Source organism: Gymnodraco acuticeps, unplaced genomic scaffold (genome assembly GCF_902827175.1).
Source record: "Gymnodraco acuticeps unplaced genomic scaffold, fGymAcu1.1, whole genome shotgun sequence".
NCBI lineage: Eukaryota > Metazoa > Chordata > Actinopteri > Perciformes > Bathydraconidae > Gymnodraco > Gymnodraco acuticeps.
In genome coordinates, this window is record NW_022990270.1 from 719,151 (window position 1) to 740,436 (window position 21,286).

At 39.5% G+C, this 21,286-nt stretch overlaps 1 protein-coding gene across 1 annotated transcript; it reads left to right on the top strand.

The window, feature by feature from the left end:
* Positions 1-4,488: 4,488 nt before the first annotated feature.
* LOC117549201 lies at positions 4,489-9,321 on the top strand. The gene is made up of 5 exons (XM_034220889.1): positions 4,489-4,498; positions 4,683-4,873; positions 5,196-5,363; positions 5,589-5,684; positions 8,418-9,321. The coding sequence occupies exons 2-5, from the start codon at positions 4,745-4,747 to the stop codon at positions 8,730-8,732; spliced, it is 708 nt and encodes a 235-aa protein (XP_034076780.1). The 5' UTR covers positions 4,489-4,498; positions 4,683-4,744; the 3' UTR covers positions 8,733-9,321.
* The last annotated feature ends 11,965 nt before the right edge of the window (positions 9,322-21,286 follow it).

A 21,286-nucleotide genomic window follows, 5' to 3' on the forward strand; every position in this document is an offset into this window, starting at 1 on the left:
CAACGTACTCCCGTCTCTAGCACCCCCGCAGCCCGAGCTACGAGTGAAAAAACTAAACTTACATGAAACTTCCGTTGGGTTGCTTTAAAGTCGAGCTTCAGTTTAAGATTCACCCTGTAATAGAAACATGTGATGGAGCATTACTAACCTGACTCAGACGCTTTGGTTCACCAAACCATTGGAAGCCATTTGGAAAAGGGCAGGCACTTTCAGAAGCACTTAGCAGGTGATTGGATCAATCTGTCTATCACCTTCTATCATGGGCCACTTCTGATTGATTAACAATGGCTGGTACATGTGGAGCACAGCACTTCTGATTGGTGTGGATGACTGACACACAAGAAAAAAAAAATGTGGAAAAAAAGTAAAAAATAATCGCAGGCTTTGCGATTTGATAATCGCATCATTTCAAATCGCGATTTCGAATTAAAATCGATTAATCGTTCAGCCCTACTACACTAAAAACATTGTAATCTGTAGGGATTTGGTTATACTGTATAGGACACTGCTATGTTAAAACCTGCAGACCATGTAACGTGAGTTATGAAGGACACTTACTTGACACATGTACACATTTGTCATCCGGTGGTGTACATCCTTCAGGAGACCATGTATTCTTTCCCAGGTTTGAAGAGCACTGTGATTTAAATGCTAGCAATTATATTGATCTATGTTCGCTTCAAGGCCTTTTCATACCAGTTCCTGCACTAAATGTGAGTCTTTTTGATAAGAACTCCGCTTTAGACAGTAATCTGTAACATCAAAGTTATAGTTAAAGTAATTTATTTTTGTCGCTTACACAGACAAAATCCATATTGATTCCTCTCTCAAATATGACAAGACTGGATAGAAGAAAGGACTGGTATCTGTCACACAGCTGCAGGGAGAACTGAAACCTTTGCTTTCCTCTCACAAGGTGCAGAGGATTCATGAGTTTGATAAAACATATTATCAAGAAAAAGATGGTTGTTATTCTCTCAAAGGATGCTTAAATTAACAGACTTCGAAAGAGCATTTTTCAGATGACATTTGGTTGAAACTTTGACCACACTGTCACTAATGAGTGTCATCTCGAGTGAGCTTTGTTGTAAACACATCAAACAATGACGTCACTGTGTACCTGCAACACCCTGAGAACACACCTACTGTGACAAGAGAAGAACTTCTATATTATACTATAATATTACTGGGTGATGGCATTAAGATTTCCTCAGCTGTTAAGGTATTGTTTAAAGGTTATTAAGCGGTTAGATGCTAATGAAATGCTCCTCAAGATTAGATGTATGCTGCTGCAATGCAAACATTTCCCATATGCAATTAATAAAGTACATCTTATCTTTATCTTATTTGTGGCCATCATCCTCGTGTTGCTTTAATGCTTTAATATTTATTATATATTATTATAAAGAACTTCACATTCTCACAGTCCTATACAATTTATCTCTCTATAAATATCGTCTAGACAGAAAGAGCAACTTGAGACCTAAGAACTTTTGGTTTAAACAAGATCCCTGCTCAAATAAACATCTTCACTGACCTATCTGAATTTTTTATCAATTGAGCCTCCCTCGCTGATGAAGGATGGGACGATTTGAGGACATAACCCAGTGTTCATCATAGATTGTCAACTGAATTGTGTGTAGTGAGGAAGACAGAATATTGAAATAAAGAAATTACTTTTGTGCATCAAATACTATTAACCCTCCTGTCTTCAGGTCAAACCTGACCGATTTACTACTTTCACCAATCATAACTTTTTTGTTTTACATTCGATTGCATTAAGGCTTTATGATATCCTTCACAGTAGACATTTGAACATATAAAATTGCTGATCACCACTTTCATTGAATTTTGCATGATTTAGTCAACTTTGTAACACCCATGGTGTTCCCGCCCGTTCAAAAATGACCGCCATAAAGAAAAGGAATTAGTAACCATCTGGATCAGATAAAACACACACACACACACACACATACCATGTATACATAACTTCAGGGGACATTACATTGACTTACATGCATTTCCTGGAGACTTATCCTAACCTTAACCATAACCAACACATGCCTAGCCCTAACCTTTACCCTTAACCTTACCCTAAACCTAACCAAGTCTTCACCCTAAAATTAATTATTCCCCTCATGGGGACCTCCATTTTGTCCCCATAAGGGAGGCGAGTCCCCACACGTGACTGTGTAAACAGATTTAGGTCCCCACAAGTATAGTAATGCTAGGCCACACACACACACAAACACACACACAAATACTCTAGATGTCCCATCCCCCCATGTGAATCACACCTGACACACACACACACACAGAACAATTTGATACATTTCCCGCTCTTATGTGCCCATCCCCCCACATGGATCACACCTGGCACACGCAATACATGTTCAGTGTCTGTTCTTTGTATATTAACTGCAGTGTTTCATGTATACCAGTAGTCTGATACAATATTTACAGTTTGAAAGGGTGTTAATGAAATTTGGTGATGATTAATGGTTTTTGTGTTAATGTAATAGCAGTCAAAACAGGATCGGTCAAATTTGACCGCGAACACCAAAGTAAGGCGGGAAAATTAAGACAATAGCGCTCTTTCGACTCCACTTCGAGCGATAGAACTATTAACGAAGCACTTTTATACTAATAAAGGACTGGCTTTTCTAAAGCCAGTTGAGTAGCACTTGAAATGTTTTTGCTCTATGAAACCTGATGTACTTATATGATTCTGTTTTCTTCAAGTTGTATTTTGTTGGACGAACGCACTTATTGTAAGTCGCTTTGGATAAAAGCGTCAGCTAAATGCAATGTAATGTAATGTTAAGTGAGACTGAGATCAATAATTCATCATTTGATTTACTAACTTATTGAGTTCATCTATACATTACATGTTTTATTTATCCAGCTATTCTCATTTTGTTCATTCGTATTCATGGTTTTGCTGTATTTTCTGCTAAATGTTAACATTTTGACATTAATCTATTTAGTTCCTCAATTAACTACACTGTAAACCCGAACGTTCAAAAATAATTAAATAGATTAATTAGTGTAAACTTAAATTTAAAAAAAAGTTCTACTAACTTCAATATATTCAGTTCCTGTGACTGTTCTTCGTTTTTGAGTTAAGTAAACTGATAATCTTTGATTAACTTGAACTATTTGGCGGATTAAGTAAGCATCACTTAAACATATACATTGAACTGTACTAATTTCTAATGCTTATTGTGTGTCGGACGTCACTAACTGTCGAAAGTGGGATGCAGCACATGCAGTAAGGTGGATCTTCACACTTAATTTCCACACTTTCCGGTGGTAATCAGCATCATTGGTCTCACTGTAAGTACAATATTCATATTTCTTCACTTTTTTAAATATTTTGAGATTAAACATGTGAAAGAGAGTGTTGATGTTAGCCAGATACATGCATGTTAGCTAGCATTAGCCATAGGTTGAGTCAGCAGATTCACAGAAATGCCTGAATTATTTGCACAGTTACTGTATAATGTTAACTTGTAAGATATGTAGTTGTGGAAACTTGGTGCCAAAATAGGGCTGTCACTTTTTGTATATATGATGAAAAATGTCATTGCCCCTAAGCTAATTATGTATTCAAAAAGTTCAGCCAAATGCATTGTGGTTGTGGGTGCTCGTAGTGACGGCAGCCGTTGAAACACGAACATAACAGGTAGGTTTCCTAATAAAAGCCTTCAATGTTAGTTTAATCAATTTATACTCAAATGTGTGTCATAATATACCCAACCATTTACTTAATTTACTACGAACAACCCCGAAGGCATTGGACTGAAAGTCACTATTTAACACGGTCACTAGCTAGCTAGTTTGCTAACAGTTAGCAAGCTAACATTTTCATCCACTGTAAACCACGAGGTGCGGAGGATTGTGTGTGCTCCCTCCGTGCTCTCCTCGCTGCCGCTGAATTAAGAGACCCGCTGCTAAAGTTTAACACTCTCCTTCACCCAGGTTTCAACCTCTTTATACGGTTTCAACGAGCGTGAGGCCACACACACGGGACGGAGCAGAGCAGAGACAGGTAATGTTACATTGAATATAACGTTGTCAGTTATAAACAAGCTCGGTAGTGAACGCTTGTCCATTTGTTGTCCATTAATTCATCATTTACCATACTAACATTTCCCCAATGGATGTTTAAGAATGTATTAAGCAGTAGCTTACATTACATTTTAAATATAGGATTTGTTCAGCTTTAGTCTGAAGGAGATAAACCACACTGTAAACCACGAGGCGCGGAGGGTTGTGTGTGTTTGTGTTCCCTTCCTCGCTGCTGAATTACGAGAGCCGCTGCTAACGTTTAACACTCTCCTTCACCCAGGTTTCAACCTCTGTATACGGGTTCAACAAGCGCGAGGCCACACACACACACACACACACACACACACACACACACACACACACACACACACACACACACACACACACACACACACACACACACACACGCGGGGCAGAGCAGAGAAAGGTAATGTTAAAGTGAATATAACGATGTCAGATTATTAACAGGCTTGGTAGTGAACGCTTGTCCATTTGTTGTCCATGAATTAATTTACCATACTAACATTAACTCAATGGATGTTTAAGAAGTTATTAGGCAGTAGCTTACATTACATTTTAAATATAGGATTTGTTCAACCTTCCCCAAGGAGAGGATCCCTCAAGTCTTGAGCACTTGAGGCAGACAATTGTTGAGGAAGTCAAGAAGACTGAGATGGACCTACCCCTCATTAAAAAGATGATGCACACCACATTTGCACTGCGGCGACAGACCATAGTGAGGACATGCCCGGCAGTGAACGAGCTCATGGACCTCTGGCCTGCTCTCAAAATGGAGTCTGAGGTAATATGGATTAGCTCTCTTTTTCCTGTTTTCTTCTTTATTGATAATGGCACATTCTGTGACTCTTATAGTGGCTATTTGCTGTATATAGGAGTGTCATAGATCTTCAAAGTTCCAGCTCCTTCCCTGTGGTGTAATGAAATGCAAGGAAAAGAACAGTCCAGGTGAAGTTCTCGTTCTTGCCACAGGGAAGGAACTGACTGGTCAAACTTGGAGGATCTATTACATTTGTAAGGAGGATACCACTTTAACCTAGTTTGATTTATTTGGAACTGACTAATTGACATTGCTGTATTGTCCTTCTGCTCTGTTTTTTAAATAGGTGTATGCAGAGTTCCAACGGATTACAAACCAGAATCTGCCCAACACGTTCTACGCTGCTTTTGACCGCCATCTTCCTCGACTGATGGCCATATTTAGACAGAAGGCGTCCAAATCTGGGAAGACAGCTGAGGCTTTGGCTGAAATTTTAAAAATCCATGATGAACAGGTAAAGAGATTATTTTACAATTCAAAGGTTGAACATCTAACGTTAAACAGATTTAAAAAATATCTTTTGAATTTTACAATTAGCCCACTTTGTTTTTGCTATTTGTCTGATTGCATTAAAGATGTGAACAGGTTGTCTGTGGATATATGTTCTGATTGGATTGACAGGTTTGTTCAGTAAACTTCACAGTCAACAGTTTGTACGCTTGTATTTTTATCGTTATAGGAATTACACGACATCAACACCAGGCGTACCACCGTTATCCATGCCCTTCCTGTGTATCTGCAAGAGGACACCTCTGGATTTTTCCGAACCTGCACAGTGAGTCTCCTTAATTAATTAACAGTACCACTCTATGTTAAGTGAATAGTTCATTAAAATACAAATATTTGTTTGCACTTATCCTGTTTCTGTCTATCCATCCATATAGTTTGTGTGATTTGCAGAGGTTTTGGTCTGTTTTCCTTCACCCAAATACAAATGAACTGAACCTTTTTTTTTGTTTGAAGCGATACTGAAGTTAAGTAAAACATTTATTGGATATGTTTTATCTCCTGGCACTTGGTTTCACTGGTAGCTCGTCTGATTCTTTGGTGTAGAACACCTGTTTTACACCTTTAAATGTGTAGTCTGTTGACAAAACAACTCTCTAAAACATAGTTCTAACTAAAATATGAACAACATATCTCCAAGAGTTGCAGTCAAAAGATATTGCCACACAGAAAATCACAATTTTTTTAAATGTACCTGCGAGGCGCGTGTGGCGCAGTGGATAGAGCATTGGTGTTCGGATCACAGGTTCAAACCCTACTGCAGTCAGCATGTCGTTGTGTCCCTGAGACACTTCACCCCAAATTGCTCCTGTGGGGATTGCCCACAGTATTGAGTATGTAAGTCGCTTTGGATAAAAAGCGTCTAACAAGTAACATGTCATGTAATGTAATGTAATGCAGCTTTAGTATCTGGTTCCGGCCATTTGTTTTAGAAATTAAAACAGTCTAATCCCTTAACCAGTTAAGCCCGAAGGTCCCCCCAGTGGACCCCTCCCACAGTTTTTTTTTTCTCACATGTCTCAGGGCTTCTTAACATTTATGAAACTATTAAGGTTTCATACCCTTTTAAAGGTAAGAAACTCCGCTAACTGACAATAAGAACAATTGTTAGCTAAAAAAAACACGAGTAATACCAAGCCTTTGAATTAGCATTGAGCGAAAAAATGCTAACTAATGCTAACGCTTTTTTACACACAACACACGGTAGAAATGCCCTTATTACTATCTTAACTGCACAAACAAGATATACGATTTAAAGCTGAGACTCCACAGATTCCACACATGTAATGTCATCACTGTCCGACCTCGAATTCCTGGAGCTATCAGCCAGAAAAGAGAAAGTAAACAACATCCGGTTTCAAAAATATTACAATAATTACGTCTTACCTTTTTTGATTTGTGATCAAAAGTTGTGTTCAACGGAATAAAAACGCATCTCAAGGTTAATCCAATGTCTTTGTGTCACGTATAATTTTTTACTGATAATCAATCATCATATTTATGGCAATATACTCGGTATAAAGTATTGCCGTCCAGGCTTGCACTTTCAGATATGCTTCGTTTGCTTCTCTATTACGTCCGCTATGGTAATGTTTACGTATATGTGGGAACTGCCCATCGATTCTATTGGTTCTGATGGTTAAGAAAAAGGTGTAAATCACACGAATCGACCAATGGGTTCCAGAGATATGGTCCTGCGCAAATTATAAAGAATGCCAGCCAGCGTGCCAACATTACGCAGCCCACTTCATTTATTGTTTACAGCGTAAAGAAGCAGGTATTGCAGCAGGACCCAGAGCGCACGGAGCACAGAGCGGACAGCAGATAACGGAATTGCAGTTTTATTGCTTATAGATTATCAGAACATTTCAAAGGGAACACAGCCCCATTGGATATTAATCTATGGATTAACTACATCATCGTTTTTATCGTTGTAATGCCATTGAAGACCAGTTTAGACCAGACAACGAGGAAGGTAAGTCATTGTTAGCCTAGCGCATTAGCGCTAGCGCCATTTGTTTTGATGTACGTTTTTGTTGATAACGTCGCGAGTTTGTATCTTTCAGTGTTGGGCTGTTCAGGTGGGCACCGTTAGATTCTGTGTCTCCTTGCGATCATAAACAATGTGTTGGATGTGCAGCTAGGATAAGTAATAAGGGAGCGAGGAGTGATTTTCGGTGCTGTAATAGGTTAGCATTTTTCGCTCGGGGCTAATTCAGAGGCTCACTGTAAGAGTAAGCCTATGTTTTATTTTATTTTATTTTATTTATTTTTTAATTTTTTTCACAACAGTTGTATTTGGATGGAATGAATACCTATAGTGATAATTCAAAGTAATAAAATGATTTTTACAGTGAAAAAGTTCAAATGGAACCGATGGTTCCCAAATTACACAGAGGTGAGTCCGCTTAGACTTTATTTTTCTAAATCTCTCTAAAAAGGTCAAATTTCACTTGTTTTGCATCAATCTTGATACAGGGTACTTATTATATGTTATAGTTTGGATTCCTAAAGCTTTTAGTCTACTAACCCATCATGCAAGGGTGGTTTTCACTATAAGTAAAGGTTTTTTTTTAGGTGGACATTAGAATTTACATGTTTTTACTATGTTCCATCTGAATTTACTTTAAAATAAAAACATCTATATTGATTCTGACACTTCTACATCCAACTCACAGATGTAACCTTGCTTTGAGAAAAATAATTATTAATTTACCCCTTTTTTAGAAGTGAAGATATATCATTTGTTGTGTTAGTGGCATTTTCGAGCCTGAAACCTGAAAAACAGGCTCAGGGCTTAACTGGTTAAACCAGTGGTTCTCAACCTGTGGTATGTAAACCAGTGGTTCTCAACCTGTGGTATGTGTACCACTGGTGGTACGCCAGCTCCCGCTAGCGGTACGCGGAGGAATCTGACGTATAACAAGTAACATGTTGCATGATAATGTAATGCATGACCAACACCCAGTTTGTGATTATTATCTCTCTTTCATTCATTTAGGAAGAGTCCGAACCAGAGCTTGGAGGTGTTGCAGTGGCCCTCCTTACTGTCACCAGTGACAATGGCACAAGTCAAGTGCAATATCAGCCTGTGACTATCTCTGTTGTCATCGAAAATGATATTGTGGTCAGCCTCCCCAGACTTGCAGATGCATTCCTGGTAATGTTTGGACTAATGTATGCACTACACCTCAGCTATCCCAAAGGACTGACAAACACTTTCGAGTTCACTCAGAAGGTTTTACTTGGTCTGGAAGATGGTAAATTGTCGCCCAAGTTGCAGACCCTCAAGAATGACTTGCTGATGCATCTGTAGAAATGCATCTGAAAAACAGGTGTGGAGTGGGGCATTTTAAGGCATTTTGCCTCTACTTCAAAGTGATTTCCTTCTGAAATAAAAATGTCTTAAGAAAGTTGCTGTACCAGTTGCTGCAGGTTTTCAGCCAGGTGGTCAAGCTGCTCAATGTTCCCTTTTACTTGTACATGTTGTATTAATGTCAAATGTGTACTGTTTACCATTGTTCACATCAAAGTATCTTTGATTTTGAGGGATGACTGTTTGTACTTTAATAATACCAAATATTTCTGATTAACCGGCATTAATCATGTTTGTTTGTTGTTGTTGTTGTTGTTGTTGTTGTTGTTGTTGTTGCACTTTAACTCATCCAGATGAAGATTTGATACTTGTTAATGTAATTCATTTACATTTTAGAGTTTTACAGTTAAAGGGTTCAGACTGTCATTGTGATTTTATCAAAGTTGTTGCTCTATTCAGGTTTTAACCAAAATGTGCCAAAAGTACAATTGCCTTTGCATTTTTTTATTTTTTTTTATGACTACTTATTTTACTGTCTTGTAAATGTTAACAGGACAGCATGTTAAATAGGCTAGAAAATAAGAAATGTAGTAAAGCTGTTCAAGTTAGTCGCACTCGATTCAATTGAGGCAATCAGTTGTGTCAATAGTTTTAAGTTATGTGATTTTGAGTTGACTAAGTCAATGTGTTTGGTTTGGTTGAAATAATAAATATTGAGTTCTGTTAACCCAAAAAAAAAAGACTTTGAGTACTTATGTCTTTAAGTTCTGGTAACTTAATCCATTAGTAGAGGTGAATTCAAATGTTTAAGTCACAGTACCTGAACATATTTGAGTTGACTTAATAAGCCATTTTAATTTTACTGTAATCAATAGGTACATGTAGCATTTAATCCAATTATTTAAGTTCTTGAAAATTGTAAGTTTTGAGTTGATTAACTTAAAATACTTGAGGCAATCAGTTGCCCTAATTTTTTTGAGTTAAGTTTACTTATTGGGGCTTACAGTGTACTGTTGCTATCATTATTTTTCCAACATCAACATTTCAAATTGGTAGAACATTGAGTGTTTAAAGACGCTACAGAGAGCTCAGGTAAACCGAGACTAAATGAAAAGAGCAATCCTGCCTCCAGCAACACAAAATAAAATAAACATGTTTGTGTTTAAACAACTAATACAACTATCTGACACTCCACAACTCTGTAAAGAACGATTGCTCTCCTTAACACGAGGTCTATAACATTCACTGATGTCTGGAGATTGCCACTTCCATTAGCATCAGGAAATAACAATGATGCACACTGTTGCCTCAGTAAGATCTGAAATGAGAAAGGCTCATAATTATTCATCTGTAACTGATGCAGCAATCCACTCCACAAGGACTGTAGATTGTTTCTCCGTAAGGTGACCTCGGCTTTACTGAGGCACATCTTTAGAAATAAAACATCCGTATCCTCGCCACAGCAAACAAAGACTGCCTTGGTTCAACAAAGCTTTGCATCAATGTGAGTACTGCCGTGTTTCCAGAAAGTGAAGAAACACATAGTAAATACAGTACAATGCAAGCTTATTATTGTGGTCCATGCAGGAGGGAGAACAACAAGAGAGATTGTTCCACAAGACCTGCCGTTTCCTGGCCCAAGATATTCATTTGTTTGAAAGCTTCAGTGGGGAAGACAGGACTAATGGGCAGCCATGTAATGCTTTTCTCTCAGAGCATGTAGTGCGTGGTGGCATGTTTCATAATCAAAAGAAAAGGGGACCGCTTTCTGCCTCTAATCTCCACATTTGTTGCAGTTTATCAGCAGGCAATGTACGGCTACAGGAATCACTATTGCTCCGTTGTTAATATTTCAAGATGACAGGATAGTCACCACTGGAGAAATTGGTAAATACCTTTCATTTTTGAGATGTCGGCTATTATTATTGTGGATTGGAGACTCCTTGTAGAGCGTCTTGTATGAGAAATGGATTCTTATTTTTATGTGAAGACAAAGCCAAGTTTGTTAAATGTAACCATGGTAATAACATAACATAACATTTCAACGGTCAAAACACACTCAACTTATACACTAAGTTATTTAATTATTCAGTCTCTGTATGCTTCTTTGAATAATACAAACTGTCAACATAAAACATAATTTAATTTGCATAGGTTAATTAAAAACAGCTTCTTATTTCTCTTTTCTGTGTTGATCAGTAGACTAATTAAAAAGTTATCTTCACAATGTTGACAGCTATTTCACGTGACTTTAGAGTATAATGTTTTTTAATTGAAATGTACTGTGTGTATGTATGTGTGTGTGTGTGTGTGTGTGTATGTATGTATGTATGTATGTGTGTGTGTGTGTGTGTGTGTGTGTGTGTGCAATGTGTTGATTGTGTTCGAATCAAGGTGTGTTGTGCTAGTTCACAACCAGAGCTGTTCTTCACCGAGAGTGCCAAAGCCTAAAAAGGTATGTTTAGTATTTATTATACAAAAAGGGTAGCCAGTCATTAATAATTTAATAAAATTGATTGTCATGGTAACATAATGTCTTGATTGGAGGATTTAGTGTTTCATTTGAGTGAATGTAGTGTGTGAATGAGTGTATCTCTTGACTTTTGTTGCATGCAGAATGGCTTAAAATGTTCTTTTCGAAAAATGATTATAAATAACAATGTACTATGTGAAACGTATTCCACTTCACTGGACACTTTAACAATAAACCCATTTGATGTTTTTATTTGAAAAAAATAAAGAATCTGGCTGTAAAATGTAATTAATCAGTTTTTATAAATATCGTTTTTCCAGGTATTCTGTTCTGTACAGAAAGCAATACAGTAAAGGTTATACATGCAGACTTTGCAAAGAAACATGACATGTTGAAAAGTGCAGTCGCCCAACCTAATTAAAAATGTGGAGAAAGAAATTGCAGCCACAGCTAAGGAGCCATTACAGAAACTGCTCCAATGGGGCTATTTACTGAGAGTGGTAAGTTTAAACAGAGAACAACTCGTTAGAAAAACACCACCTTGGGTAAATACAACTTAGTAACCAGTGTTTTGTCACATTTCTGTATGTAGAGTCATGTTAATGATGCTGTCTGCAGGTAATGATGGAAACGCTGGACATGCTCCGTTACAGACTGGCCAACATGTCTGGACAATAAAACCCTTCCCTTCTATTTCTCTGCAGTGCATGCATAATGTTAAAGTCTTGTCTTTGCCTGCTAATTAATTGGAGAGGCAATTATATACGTGCAGGCTGTTCGGCCAGATGCCAGTGAACCCTGCTCTGAAGTCACGCTGGCAAATTAAACCTGACAAACACGAAGCATGCTAATCAAGAGTTTGTCTAATAGCAAGAACTGCATCTGGTCATGCCCGAGACTCAAAGACTCCATTCACTTAAATGAGAAGCAGTAATATCTGACAATATTTGAAATATATGCCTATTCATGAAGTTGGATTAAAGCAGGCAATTAGGGGAGTGACATGAAATGAAGACGGAAAACAAGACGGATACTTTTTAACAACAGTATGTTTTTTATGATTTCAGTTTTACATAGTTTGTGCTAAAGCAAACCGTACATTATGTGTAACAGGGGCTAAGGATAAATGGTAGTTTTTGGAAGAAAGCCATACTTTTGTTGGTAAATATTAATTTTAGTAACGCTGTTAAACCAATAGAGTGGAGGAGTGATGACATATTTGTGTAGCCTGACATAGGGGTGGGCGATATGACGATATATATCGTCGTGACGATATCAGGTCTCCACGATATGCTTTTTCAGAGATATCGTATCTATCTTGATAAAAAAAAAAAAAAAATTAATTTTTTTTTTTTTAAAACTATAAAAAAAATAAACGTTTCCCTTCAGTTATGCTAAAGTATTTTATTGCACTTCAAGTCTAAAGTTTACATTTTAATTGTTTGGCACTGACTTTTCCTCATTGATGTTTTATGTTTTACTTAGTTATGTTTTACCCTCCTTTTCATTTTTCTTGATGTTCACTGCTAGTGCTACCTCAGAAAGTTCATTTTTATACTGAGAAACTGTGCCTTGAACTTGAAGCCATATCAAAATGTTGAATTGTTCATTCAGGGATTCATTTCAGAAATAAAACCAGCTTGAAATGCTATTTTGGTCTGTTACTCCTTTTTGTTTTAGTTTCTGTTAACTTGTAGGTGCTTGTCCTGTTAAGTAACTTGAAAAATAACCATAATAACCGACATGAAAACATATCGTGATATATATCGTCTATCGTGATACTGCTTGAAAAATATCGTGATAATATATTTTTCAATATCGCCCACCCCTAGCCTGACGTGTAGTTAGCAAAGGCTTGATCAACAAACAGCGAACACACGTCTATGGCACTTACATGTTTAGTTCAGCAGGAAAATCTTCACATATTAACACCACTTTTATGGTTTTCTGAAGTGTAAATGCAGACATTTGAAAGCTAGCATAATGCTATTCAAACAGCATTATTCGCATGATCACATGATGTCACCACCGCTAAACTAAAGGTTAGCAACCGCGGACACATACAGAAGACACATGTAGAAGCCTCGGACATTCACTATGCGCTATTTACTGACATATTTGCAGGGCCGTCCCTGGCCAACATGAGGCCCCACGCAAAGTTATATGATGAGGCCCTCTGTTGCGCGAGCGTCGTCGTCGTCGACGGGGTGCTAGTGGAGCCTTGCAGCGGCGAAACCGTGCCCCACTAATTGCGCCGCATAAGCGCATAGGTGCGCCACATTTTCGGCTCAGTTGAGGCTCCCTCCGGAGGGTGAGGCCCCCTCCGCAGGGCGAGGCCCCAAACAGTCTGCATGATCGGCCTGTAGGGAGGGACGGCCCTGCATATTTGACGTCGTAGAACAAGCAGTGTTAACCACAGACCTTGTTTCAGGCATCTAACAAAAAACACGTTTAAAAACCATCGACTTCAAGACAAGGGTACCGGGAGTGGCAAAATGCTAACTCATTTCCCGGTTTTTGGACACATTGCTGCACCACTCTATGTTGGCTTCAGCTTTAAAGTTTATAGAAATGAACAAAAGTATGTTTTTCAGTAGCACCTTTTTAAAGATCTATATTTCACCTTACGTTATTAACAAGTTTGATCTGTATAGTTAAAGTAAACTACACTGTAACTTGTAGTCATGTTTTATTATCTTTGCTTTTAAATTTGGGTTTTTAAAGGCCATTTTATAATATGTTTCATAATGCTCTTAATGTCTTTCATTTTTGTAAAGCACTCTGAATTGCCTTGTGTTGAAAGGTGCTATATAAATAAACTTGCCTTGCCTAAAGTGCAAGATTTTATGCAAATCGAACAGACACTACACGCCACTTTAAAAATAATTAAATCACTTTTATCAGTCTCGGTCTGATGGTAATATTCCCTGCTCATGTCCTCAAGTGAAAACTGCACAGCTCCAAACTGTGATGTGCTGCAATGCAGATGGATGTTTCATTGCCCTGCTGGAAGGAGAGCAAAGAGGAAACGTTGCCTCCATTCTCGCTGGGGTCTCTCTTGTCTCGGCAGCCCAAAGTCAAAACGCATGATCATCATTCCTTCTCTCTTTATCACCACAACGTACCGCGTCCTCACCGCCTGACAATTTCATATACGCTGAAATTCATGACCTCATCACAAAGTAGAAATTGATTTAGCATGCTGCGATTTCCCCCTCGCTTCTGAAGCCTATTCTGATTTTTATTTTCGATGGCAGTGAGACTAGATGTGTTGAATTTTTGTTCTGTACAATTACATTTGATGTTGTGAAGTCAGATTTGATGGTGCTCAAAGAAAAACAAGCTGCAGGTCCAATGTATGACAATAAACAATGCAATACAGGGATACAGCCTGCAAAGTGACTACAGATCTATATTTCCACTTTAAAAACGTCACAATAAATTAATGTCATGTATTTTCAAAGCACTACAAAGCCCCCATTTTTGCTGTAAAATATCCAGTCCATAAAATGTACATCCATCTGGGAGGAGCCAGGCGATTATGCACCACAGTGATGGGGAATAGGTTTTGAATTAATAAACTGGTAGCCTTAATAAAGCGTCTGTTTGTTGTCAAAGATGACAGGTCGAAGCGATGCATTTGATAGGTAGCGTTTGTAAATCCCTTTGAAAGGCATCATTAATCTTCTCATCTGGATGCCGTGGGACATCAAATGAAAGAGTGGGAAATTACTTGTCATCCTCACAGCAGTGCACTGGAACATTTTAAATGGGGGTGTAATTGTTTTCCTGATTAGTTCAGCGTGGGTATGTGTCTATTTATTTACATGTTCTGTTAACAAGGACAGTGTTTGTTGTGACCCAGATACCCCTCCACCCAACCCCCTCCATACCCAATTGAGGATGAAAAATCCCTTTGAGCTCCGGGAGCCGCCGCAGGACTGCCTCTGCTGGAGAGAAGAACATTATTGTAGTTTAAGTAGACAGTTGAAGGATAAATATTCACCAGAGAAATCAATGGATTATTTTCTTTATGAACAAACAAATGAGCTCATGTGAAGTTATACTCCCCTGTTAGGATCCTGCTGGGGGAGCACACTGGTGCTAATGTTCGATGAGATTAACATGCAGGATAAGCATTTTAACCAAGATACATTTGTTTGATTCTTAAAATAAGACTACTTATCTGTCAGAAGCTATAATATGTGCCAGTATGACCTCTGCCATAGAATTCAGCTCGGTTTGTCTGGCATGGTCGTCTTAATTTAGGGTGTTAACATGCTACCATACTTGCCAACCTTGAGACCTCAGAGATCGGGAGCATTTCAAAACCACCACGCGGGCGTATGGGGGGGGGGGGTGCTAGTGGATCGCCGGAGCTATGGATTAACATTAACATGCTTATTGTAGTTGTAAGTGCAATGCCTTGCGGCCTGTAGCACCATCCTTGATGGAGCATATGTGTGGGCTGGACCAGGAAAGGAGTGAGCAGAGGGTTGAGTTGTCGATTCTTGTTCTGTTTTCTGTGACTATCTTCCTCACCCTCTCAGACTTTCAGTTGCGCGCGCTACCATGGAAACCAAACAATGGTGTATTAAAGTCAGAGTGGAAACAGTCGTGAGTAAATCTGATTTTGTCAGAAATCGGGAGAAATGCGGGAGAAATATGACTCCGGGAGGAAACCGGGAGAGGGCAATGAAATCAGGAGGGTTGGCAATTAAGTTTGCATGCTACCGTTAGCTAATTAGCACCTGACACATATACTGTGTAGGAATGTATGTTGTCATAAACCAAAACTGCCTGAAATGTTAATTCAATTCCTCCTAAGGAGACACGAATAATGTACCATAGAACTGTTAAGACTCAAAACCACAAATGTCAACCAAATGTACCTTAAATTCCAGGTATCACAAAAGCCATTAATGCCTCTTTTCAACTGCAAGATACTGGCATGACTTGATTGTACCCAACTTTTTTGTGTCTGTGGGTTAACACCACATGATTAATCTAATGCTTATTAACTCTCTTTTTCTTCCCACCAACTCCTGAAGGGAATATCTGGCCCTTTAGATGCTAACAGCTCTGCTTTGTTTACAAGCTTGTCTCTACCTTTGTTTGTCCGTTTTTGGGGAAAAAACTGCTGCCTGCAGTGGCTGAAAACAATGTTAATTAAAATAGTGGGATTGGAACAAATCAATAAAGTTGTAGGCATAAAACCCAAACTACTCAAAATAGACAGGAAACATGGACTGTGGAATAACACCAGTGACAATAGAGGGGAAACATGACAAAGAGAATACTGGTCAAGACTGGCATTTATACAGACGAATCACTTCAACAAGACACAGCTGGAAAGGGTAGGGAAAAAGACAAGGGCAGCACAGGTGGAAAGAATCAGGGCCGGGCAAACCATCAAATGACCGGGGCCGTTTCTCAATGTCGAGTAAACCTGCTGCAGAGCCACTATTTCAAGTATTCTACGTCATCGAGTGCAGCCGAAGGACTGTTTAAATGCATGTTAAATGCCCAGCATTCGGCGCCACTCGATGACGTAGTATACTTGAAATAGTGGCTCTGCAGCAGGTATACTCGACATTGAGAAACGGCCAGAGGGTGTTTCTTAATGTGGAGGAAAGCTGCTCCAGAGCCACTATTTCAAGGATACATGCGTCATCGAGTATCACCGAAGGACTGTTCCAATGTCCAGGATACTTTGAATTCTACCGAGTACTTCGTTGCGGGAAATTTCGAGGCTGCACATCTGTAGACTCCGCCATCTTAAAATCCCCACAATGCTTTGCGCATGGACCAATTTCCAAATCTTTGGCGAAAATCACGCTCCATTTAAGGCGGGGCCTCGCATATGACGCACACCTGCACACCTGTTAGCCTGTTCCACCATTCTTCGTTTTCCGAGGATACTGTAGGAAGGATTCTTGCCTCGCTTCTGAAGCAACTGACACATGTGCTACCAAGCAAGCCTCCTGAGACATAGAGAAACACCCAGGAAGTGAAACCAGACTAGACCCAAGGAAAGCTCCTCCAAAATAAAAGAGGAAACAGAAATAGATCAACCAAGATCATGGAAGAAAGGAACTGTAGAGCCAGTGTTTGTGTTTGGCACTACAAGCGACAACTTTTGTCATTTGTTAGTGTAAAATAATGTTGCATCAACATTCAATATTCCTCTGAGCCACAATAACATTCCCACTCACATCCCACTAGATCAGTGGTTCTCAAAGTGGGGGGCGCGCCCCCCCAGGGGGGCGCAGAGGCATGACAGGGGGGGGCGCGAGAGACCAGGAGGAAAAATGGTTATTAAAAAAAAAAAAAGATTATAAAAAAAAAAAAAAATCATATTTTGAAAAATTATTGATTCGAAAATAATATGATACAGTACTATTACGTCTGGGTCTCTGTGTTTCATTAAAGCTCGGCTGTGTGTGTGTGTGTGTGTGTGTGTGTGTGTGTGTGTGTGTGTGTGTGTGTGTGTGTGTGTGTGTGTGTGTGTGTGTGTGTGTGTGTGTGTGTGTGTAACGAGCCATTTTGTGTGCGTGCGTGAGCGAGAGAGAGAGATAGCGCACCGATACCGGAGATCGTTGATGTTAGCTTCTGGTGCTAGCGAGCTATGCTAACGGATATAAGGAGTTTTTTTAACAACAAAGTGGAGGAGAGTCCTCTCCTGTCAGACTGAGAGTCTCAGTGAGCTAAAGGACTCTCAGTGTTATCTCAGTGGGTCTCGAACGTTTTGGTCACCATTAATGTAAACAATTATTTCCGAGGCACACGTTTATATGATCATTATAGTTATAAAAAAAAATAAGAGAATACATGAAAAACAGCTATGAAATACTATATGACAGTAAAACAAGAATAAAGTTTAAAAGAGTGATTTATAAAATATCCATAAAGAAATAGTAAATCTGTTTACAATTCTGTTTCATCTGGGTGTTGAGAGATGTATCCATAGATCTCTTCATTTTGCTCTCAAAGTGCACCAGATTGATGCTTTCAACTTCAATATTTAAAAATCTTCCCGGGGGAGCATGCCCCCGGACCCCCCTATGTGAGGTCCACACACCACCTATAAATATAGCACTTTACCCCTGCTTACACCTATATGCCGCGACTTGATATCGAGCCTTCATTGTAACAGTCGCGGGTACATAGTGTATGTGCGTGGGGAGTGTTGCAGTAGAAAATTCCACTGTAGCGACCGGTACATTAATGGGAAACCCTAAATGTTTGAGCACGCTCAAAAGGTCAAGCTACCCCACAGCATTCATCTGGCTGCTACTTAGAAATTATGTATCTAATATATCAGATTCCAATCACTTGTATATAGACTCTTATTGCACTATTTCACTATTTTTTCTGTGTATCTGTTTTATTGCGTAGCACTGTTGGAGGAGCCTGTGACCTAAGGGGGGGGGGGGGGGGGGGGGGGATAGGATTGATTGATTGATTGAAAAGTTTATTAACAGCTTGTATATTGGGTACAGTACAGTACAGCTCAAAACATACAATTGTTAAGGGGATGGAGACCAGAGAAAGACTTTCGTCTTGTTTACATCAGGGTCCCCCATTTCCAATTCATCATGTCATTTAAGACATATAAGACATACAGATGGCTTATTTACAATTTACATACAGGTGGTTTTTTACATACAGATTGCTTATTTACAATTTTCATTTTAGATTTCGTTCTAATACATCCTAACCAGACATTTAAGACATACCAAGTCTACAGATATACAGTTAGTAACAGAGTCTAAAATGCGAGTATATACATAGATGGGGGGGGGGGAAGCTGTCCATTGAACGACAGGTTGAGATTTGTACCATTACCGGGGCCAGTTTTGCAATGCTCTCCCCCGAAGGTGCTCTTTAAGGGAGGTTTTGAAGGTAAGTATAGTTTTACTTTCCTTTACAGTTGTGGGAAGAGCGTTCCACCTTGATGTGGCATAATTGCGAAACGTGTATTCCCCCTTTTTTGTGCCAAATCTGGGTTTCACATGATTTGTGGAGCTCCCTCTGGTGTTATGATCATGGTATTCCTTGACCTTTGGGAAGAATTTTGACATGTACATGGGTACCATAGAGGTGTAGTGGATCTTGTAGACCAGGCCCATTGCAAGTAGCTGTACTCTGTCGTCTACTCTAAGCCATCCTAGGTTGTCAAAGTGGGCAGAGGTGAGGTGGGTTCTAGATGAAAGGTCAAGCAGTAGTCTGACCAGTTTATTTTGCGATGTTTGAAGTTTTATTTTTAGCGCCTTGGAGGTGCTATGGTACCATGACGTGCAAGCATAGTCATAGTACCCTTGAATGAGTGCTCCTGCCAGAGTTTTCAGGGTGTTTTTGTTTACCAGAGGAGATCCGGTATAGGAATCTAGTTCTTTGATTGACTTTTTTTATTACATTGGATGCCATTTTGTCACAGGAGAGGTTTGCCTCAAGAATAGATCCTAGGTATGTAATTTCCTTCTTACTTGTGACAATAATGTCGCCCACTGCAACTGAGAAGTCGTCGGATTTGCTGAGATTATGTTTCGAACCGAAGAGAATGGACTCTGTTTTACCCAGGTGTAATGATAATTTATAGGGCCGGGACTCGATTAAAAAAAATAATCTAATTAATTAGAGGCTTTGTAATTAATTAATCGAAATTAATCACATTTTTAATCACATATAAATATTTGACCTAAGAACAGTGAGAAGCAATTTTTTTCACATGGATTTTAGTATACCATTAGGCGCATTCACACCGCAGTACTTTTCCCACAAAGGTTCATGAGAATTTAGTTCATGAGAACTCTTTGAACCTGGGGGTGGATTAGGCAAATGAAGCCGCTGACGTCACTTCTTCTTCTTCTGTTTTGGGTTTACTAGCAGGCCGCAAACCACTTCACGGCGTATACTGCCGCCCAAAGTCCCCGGCCGGAAGTCCCCGGAGTTGGGGACTGGCTTCAGTAGAAGCTGCTGGGAGTCCCAGCAGCCTTCCGAGTAAATCGCCAGAACGCCGACACCTCCTCATCTCCACCGCTCCCATGTTTTATTTTGTGTTGCCATAAGTTAGTCTCTCTGCGTTTCTGCGCTGGGCGAATGCTAATAATGCTAATGCGAGGATAATAAAATGGCGGCTTCACAAAACTTTTTGGGAGTTTTACGGGGCGTGGTTTGCAATCCGCCCAGCCAATCAGAAATATAGCTCTTTTCTCACAAGCGAGCCGGGGGTAAAAAGGTTCTCATTAACTAATTTTAGTACCGGCTCTTTTTGGTGTGAACGCGATAAAAGAGGCTAACGTCCACGTTAGCTTCCACGCTAGCTGCTATATGTTTTGCATTGAGGTGATACTTGAGGCTTGATGTGCTGCGGTGATATGCGAATTCCTTTTTGAATAATTTGCACACAACCGTGCTCTTATCGACGCTTCCATCCGTCCGTTTTTTAAAACAACATTTCCCACTGTTGTTCACTGTGGTTTGTTGTTGTCTGAAGTCATGAACGTTAGTTGGTGCTCCAGTATAATCGGTACGCCTGAAACTCATCCAGTGAGAAACGTTCCGCGGTGCAAAAATAAGTGCGATTAAAATGCGTAAAATTTTTTAACGCGTTAATTTTTGTGTGATTAATTAATCTTAATTAACGCGTTAAAGTCCCGGCCCTAATAATTTATTATCGGCGAGCCAGGTGCAGATTCTGCCGAGTTCGGAGCTGAGGGTTTTTTCAACCTGCAACCTGTTCCTGTCAGAGACCAGCAGGGCTGAGTCGTCCGCGAACAGGAACAAGTTGCAGTCACATGCTGATGACATGTCATTTACATAAATTAGGACACGTTGGATTCCATGTTTGAATAGTGTGCCGTCCATTCCATGTTTGAATAGTGTGCCGTCGATGGGTTTCATTCCATTTCAAAGTCCTTTTTGACGCTCTGTGTAAACTTCGCGCACTGCCACTCCAACATCCAATCACAGAGGTTGAGGACTGATCACGGGGTTTGTCAAGCTAAGCACATGGTGTAGTCCCAAACGATAGCTGAGGATTCTGGGTAGTGTAGTGTCTTCGGCCATCCTAAAACTC

Excerpts from the sequence above, each read along its gene's own strand:
- LOC117549201 (XM_034220889.1), top strand. The coding sequence starts at position 4,745 with ATGGACCTACCCCTCATTAAAAAGATGATGCACACCACATTTGCACTG. Across the intron at positions 5,364-5,588 it reads TAAAAATCCATGATGAACAG|GAATTACACGACATCAACAC; the intron begins GTAAAGAGATTA and ends TTATCGTTATAG. Across the intron at positions 5,685-8,417 it reads GATTTTTCCGAACCTGCACA|GAAGAGTCCGAACCAGAGCT; the intron begins GTGAGTCTCCTT and ends TCATTCATTTAG.